The 6,484-nt window shown below is 43.4% G+C and overlaps 1 protein-coding gene across 1 annotated transcript; it reads right to left on the reverse strand.

Moving 5' to 3' along the window:
• Positions 1 to 379: 379 nt before the first annotated feature.
• LOC311253216 (homeobox protein engrailed-1-like) lies at positions 380 to 4,454 on the reverse strand. Its single transcript, XM_084347023.1, has 2 exons — positions 3,598 to 4,454; positions 380 to 1,154 (listed from the first exon to the last, which is right to left on the reverse strand). The coding sequence occupies exons 1-2, from the start codon at positions 4,148 to 4,150 to the stop codon at positions 835 to 837; spliced, it is 873 nt and encodes a 290-aa protein (XP_084203149.1). The 5' UTR covers positions 4,151 to 4,454; the 3' UTR covers positions 380 to 834.
• Positions 4,455 to 6,484: the final 2,030 nt, after the last annotated feature.

A 6,484-nucleotide genomic window follows, 5' to 3' on the forward strand; every position in this document is an offset into this window, starting at 1 on the left:
TTAAAAAGCCTGTTATTAATTTACGGCTTGCTCCTTTAAATTAACTATGTTCATTTCATGTCCCCATTTTATTTTATTTTATACTTATTTTAATGTTCATATGGGCATTTTATTAGGATGTTAAGTCAAGTTTAAGCCTTACTCGTGTGTAATAATAATAATAATAATAATAATAATAATAATAGTGATTTAACAGCCTTCCATCAAAACGTTCTGATAAATTTCTATTTAAAAAAATCTGTAAAGACTAAATAATATGTTTTAAAATATTACAACATATTATGTAGTGCACACTTCGTTATTTCCACGCTTCAACGCCTTTCTACTGCATAATCTGTGGCACCAGATGACAGGGGGAAATAAATGTAGTCCATCCATCTCCCGTTCTCTTCCTTTATTTCAGACTACATGTGAACATATTAAAATCTTTGGCTTGTTTTGAGTCTGCGGACTGATGACGTGTTGAAGGGAAATGTGGCGCATCTATGGGGGGACAAGAGGGGTGAAGGAGGGGGGAGGACCACAAAAACCTACCGAGCCTATTAGACATCCTAAAAAACAATGAGAACAGCCTGAAAAAGACCCGGATGAAGGAGAGATGAGCCTGAAATTAAATATACTGTATACAACATGATAACTGTGTGGCTATATAAACTTTAATAACGATCGTTCATTTATATAATTATGTCCATATACTGTTACCATAAAACAGAAATCTGTGTTTTTTTAAATAGCGTTTCCCTCCACTTCCTGTTCAGTTTTTGTTCATTATCTCCAAAAAGAGTCCCTCAGCAGGAGGTGGAGGAGGTGGAGGAGGTGGGGGGGTCAGTCTCCTCATTCACTCTCCTCCTTGTCCTCCTGCACGGTGGTCGTTGAGTGGTTGTACAGTCCTTGCGCCATGAGCTGCAGGGCCAGGCCGTTCTTGTAGCCGGTGGCCTTTTTAATCTTGGCCCTCTTATTCTGGAACCAGATTTTAATCTGGGACTCGTTCAGGTTCAGTTCCTGGGCCAGAGACTGTCTCCGCTGCTCCGTTATGTACCGGTTGGCCTGGAACTCGTTTTTCAGTCTCTGCAGCTGCTCGGCCGTGAACGCTGTCCTGGGCCGCTTGTCCTCCTTGCTGTTCTTCTTCTTTTTCAGTTTCCGTGTCCTTGGGCCTGCAGTAGGGACAACAGTGGGAATAAAAGGGTTATTCTACGATGTTACATGACCAGCCGCATCTCCTGCGCATATCGACTAACGCGTCCGGCTGATGAGCGATGATTGCGCCTTTATTATCTGCTCGATATGATCACATGTAGGTCACCAGAGCCGAACTCCTCTAATGCTCTCTGTGTTACACTTTATACATGGTTTCACCAACATCTGCTTCACTCTTCACTATAATCTGTGCACTCAAGTCTGACTCACACTGTGTTATTGGCCCCAACACCAGGATTTAATAACAATCACCATCCAGAGCTGCTTTACAATACAACTAAACACCACAAATAATAATAATACACTCAACAGAAACAGAAACGGATGAATCAGCCGACAGTTATTGCATTTTCTCTGTTTTGTAATATATCCCTTTGTTTGTTTTGTTTTTTCTTCCTCCGCCACGGAATATAGGCCGTGGTTCAAGTCTCATTGAGGCTGCACATTACCGCGTTATATTCATTAATATTTAATTAATATTAACTGCTGTTGATGTGCGCTCATGACTTCTCTTGAATGTAATCAGAGGAAGAAACAAGGCGTCCATCAAGGCATTAAAATAAGGGTTTTTTAAATGGAGGTTTTGCTGTGTGAAATCTGGCACATTAGATCCAGACAGGCCCCTTTGTGTTAAATCTAATACAGGCCCGGGACATCTGACCGGTTGCCTCGCCAAAACACGGCTCCTCTCACATAAGTTGCTTTTGACTGAGACTCAGAGTCCCGCTGCAGACTTCAGCAGCTCCACATCACTGCGCATTTATTTGTATTATTTTTGTTGCAAAAACTCCCAAATTCCGTTCAACAATTAATGGAAACCATCCAGGCTCGTGATTTCTTCATCATGTAAACACGGCTGTGTGAGGACACATCTGGATCAAGCAGTACAAATGTACTGGTCACACAGATAAACGTAGGATATACATATATATTGTAGTTATGCTGACTAGTATTGTACAAATAAACGTTACTGTGACACCATATAGGCCAAGACAAGCAAAGAAACTATAAAATAAAATAAAGTACATTAATATAAATAGTAACGGGAGGGCCTTTGACCTTCATCTCTAATCACTTTAATACTATCAGAAAAAGTAAAAACCATCAGGGATGTAGTGATTAACGCAACAAAAACCTACGTTTAAAACACCCCATTTATATATTATTCCTCATAACTCGGTTTAAATATGTGGTAAGTCGCCTAAATATAACGTAAAATCACACTAACGAGGAAACCTCGAGTTCGGCGTTCACTCTGTGCTCTGCAGGCCTCGTTAATATTAATTAAGCCTGTTATGATTATTATTTAAGAGCAAGCATCCTTAAAAGCAATGAATGAATCACACTAAACTGAGTCAACAGTTAAAAGGCAGCAGGATTTTGAGTGAATGATGCAAAAACTCCTCTGATATTATCCAGATTGTTTTTTGCTTCACTCTCATGTTTCTTTGTTTGTTTGTTTTAAATGAAGCACACCAGTGGAGGGAGGTCTGACCATCTCCACCAGTGCATCACTTTGTTTATTAAGCAAACAGACTGAACGCTGCATTTGAAAATAAAATGACGTCTAGAATAATTTATTTGGGTCGAAGAGGCGGGGGAATAATAAAATCTCTGGAATAATATTCTAGTTATGTCTTTTATTTTGAAATGGCTGATGGGTGTGATGGTGTGATTTTGTTTTATATCATTTTAAAAGCCAAATCAATATAATATCTACGTACTAGAATTACAGTATAATAACACGTGAATGGCTGATAGCCTCTTTTTGTTGCAATCCTACTACCTTGTAAAATATTAGCCCACCAGGCTGCGTTATTTGAGCCGTGCAACGCTTTTGCATCCTACTTTTTTCAATAATCACCTTTCAGTATAGATCTGTGAACAAATGCTGTAGCCTATTTAAGTCTTTTTGTTCTCATCCAACGAAAACAAACTTAATTTCCACAATAAATGGAGGCCGGGTTGCACATTTATTAGGGAAACTTTTAAGCATAAAGTGATAAAATCGCACACTGAACTGTATTGGAAATGATGCCGATTTTTCAAAAATGAAACATAATAGCCTATAATGTGCTTTTATATCTCAGTCTGACAGTAAATACGCCTGTGTATGAGAGAGGGGATTAATTTGAATTAATTATAGGTCTGCTTTCGTTCTGTGACCTCACCCTGTGCACTGTATTTTATTTTGGAAATGTCTGTTTAAAAAAATCCCTGGTTCTGATTGGCCACAGGAGAATTAAATGTTATTAATCCGACATAAAGTCTCCTCTCGTATCAATAACTTTGAGGCTAAAGGAGATTTTTTTAAGACACTGTGGAGGAAGACACAGAGAAAGTTCCCCCCAGCACTCAAACACCCCAGGCGGCTTAATTCGGGGACTACTAGCGCCTTACCAGATGACGGCCGGTCCGAGTACCGTGTACAGTAAACCCAAGCGGGCCACAACATCGGCTGGCTTTCTTTCGTGATGGGCGGAGAACCTCCATTGCTGCCACTCATAACCATAATTGACGAGGGGCTGTCTGCGTATCTGCCAGTCCCGTTGCTCGCCGCTTCGCCCTGTTTCGACGAGTTCTGCTTGGACGAAGGCGACGAGGACGTGGACGACGACGAGGAAGAGGAGGAAGAGGAGGAGGGCGACGACGAGGTGCTGTCGCTGCTGCAGTTGGAGTCCAGGCAGAGGCTGCCGGCGTGCGGCGGCCTCGCTCCCAGCGGGTTCACGTTCTCCCTGCCCTGCGTCTGGCTCCGGTCGCGGTAGCTCGGCTCCTTCCTGCAGCCGAAGTCCGGCCGGAGGATGTTGTCTATGAAAAAGTTCGTGGTTCTGTGGGCCTGCTGCGCGGCCTGGTGGGGTAAAATCATGGGAGGGGATGGGAGGTTCGGCGACAGGGACATGCTCTCCTCCTCGGTCGAGTCCCGGCCGCTGTTGGGCTCCTTTTGCTCTTCCATAGCGGGGAAATGTCGGCCTCTCCCGCGCCAAACTCCACTTGTTGCTCGCTCTCCCGCCCCCCTTCGGTATCCAATTTAGACGGACGGCATGTAAAAACAAGCTTTTCTCTGGAGTAAAAACGAATAAATTACCTGTGTTAATTTTTAACAGCACCTACAGCGGCGACATGTCGTCACCTAATAGCCTTCCGAGACCGGGCATAGCGACCAGCTCCCCGTTAAACCCAGTGCCTCTCCCCGGTGCAGCATAATATCTGTATCCGCTCCTCCTAAACTCTCCTAAAAGCCGTTATTATCTCCCCCCGTCTGTTTTCTCTTTCTCTCTTACACCCAGCCGGAAGCACGTGTGCGCGTACACACGTGCGGCGGAGCCAATCAGGAGCCGAGATCGTCCCTGTCACAATTGACGACGTCCAATTAGCAGGGGCGGGGGGGGGGGCGATGCGCCGCGAGCGAGCACGCGCGCGCACGGCAGCTCCCTTTCGCGCGTAGTTCGATCGAATTTTTTCTTGGCGAGGGCGCACGTGCGCACACATGTACACACAGCAAAACAAAAACAACAGCGGGACGGCCACCGTAGAGCAGGTCGGACAGCACTGAGCCTGTTCTTTTGATTTAAAAACAGCTTTTTAAAGCACGTTCAGGACTGTATGAACCAGTATTAGCTTTCATGCTAAATGGAGATTAATTTATGAGTATTAGCTAATTAAAATTAGCCTTCTTAATGAGAAAATGTGACGTTATTTTAAGCTAACTCACCGCCTGCAGGCTCATTCACGAGCAGGTGTTTTTGTCTTTTGTCGTTCACAGGCTTTCACTTATTTCCTTTTTTATATTTTTTGACCGCCAACACAAAAAGTCAATTAAGCTAATTAGCCTAAATACGTCTAAAATTAAGGTCGTATGTGAGGGAGGCGTTACTATTTTTAAAAAAAATAACCGGAAATGGTGCGTTCAAACTGGCAATTCTCATGAATTCTTGAACCTGAACGTCTCTTAAAAGCTCGGTTTGCTCTTTCTTATTGTTATTTACATTTTCTTGGCGTTTATTTTAACTTTCCTTTTTTTATTGTCTTTCAGTGACGCATTTAGGCCACATTAATGTTTTAATCATTTGTTTTACAGCAGGATAAAACACTCAACCACATGAGAGTGTAAAATGAAGTGTTTCTCAATGAGAAAGGAACAATGTGTCTCCATCCACATACTGCTTTTGTAAAAAAAAAAAAAAAATCTCCAGAATGAGAATAAAAATGGGCCATCATCGGGCTCTAATTGGCGATTTGAAATAATAATAATATTAGTGATCATAATAGCAACAGCGTGAGAGTGGGGACGTGTTGATGTTGAACACGGTGAAATCTTTATCCCACAGGCCGGAGTGGGGAAGCCATGGCTACTTAATTAAATTCCAATTAGGACAGTATCAATATGCTGTTTAGCCGCAGCGCCATTGTGGGTAAATGAGCACTCAGTCTGCTCTTATCTGGCGCCCGCAACGAGAGGCTCCTTGAGAGGGGGCTGCAAAAGATAATTTATAGCTTTTAATTAGTCTTCATTCTGCCCGATCAGCCCGGTGTTCATCACGGGGAGCGGGGCCTGAATAAAAAGCCCGAGTCAAAAGCGCTGTCACCGGTCCCTGGCAGGGCCCTTAATCAAAGTGAAGCAGGGGCCGCGCTACAAGCCACGTAATTTCCAAGGTGCTGATAAAGCTTGTTGAATAATAGCGGGGCCCCTCGGAGACACCATTTACAGAAATGACTTTATTGACGGCTTAACGTTGGTAATTCATTTTACCTTTCATGTATTGGGAGCCGGATTTGTCGCCGTAATAGGATGATAAATGCACTGACGGATCGCAGCCCCGGTTTTTATTGAGTAGCCCCCATATACAGGAGGGACACACACACACACACACACACACACACACATAAAACACGTACACACACACACAGGAGCGCGCGCTTCGTGATGAGACTCTTGTTGAAAAGCTGTCTGAAGTAAAGGCATGACTGTGTGTGTGTGTGTGTGTGTGTGTGTGTGTGTGTGTGTGTGTGTGTGGACTACAGCAAATAAAATCATGTCTCCACGCTTTAGGCTGCTCACTTTACTTGATTATTTCCTTCCGGTTCTGGAGGATTGGATGGGAACAGCGCTGCCCCGCCGCCAAATGAAGGGAAACTATCTTTGCAAACAGCCGCACTGTATTCTCGCTATATTCTCCTCTGTGTTTGATTTATCAGCTCAGCTCCACCTCAGATCTGCTGCTGTTTTTTTTTTTTTTTTGCCTTCATTCTGGCCGAGTGTTCAGTCACAATTAGAGGCCAAACAATA

This window comes from Pagrus pagrus, assembly GCF_965226575.1.
Source record: "Pagrus pagrus genome assembly, chromosome: 24".
In the NCBI taxonomy this organism is placed as follows: domain Eukaryota; kingdom Metazoa; phylum Chordata; class Actinopteri; order Spariformes; family Sparidae; genus Pagrus; species Pagrus pagrus.

Bases quoted from the DNA above. Each gene is read 5' to 3' on its own strand.
- LOC311253216 (XM_084347023.1), bottom strand. From the start codon at position 4,150: ATGGAAGAGCAAAAGGAGCCCAACAGCGGCCGGGACTCGACCGAGGAG. The intron at 1,155-3,597 runs GTAAGGCGCTAG...TCCCTACTGCAG, and splicing joins CTCGGACCGGCCGTCATCTG to GCCCAAGGACACGGAAACTG.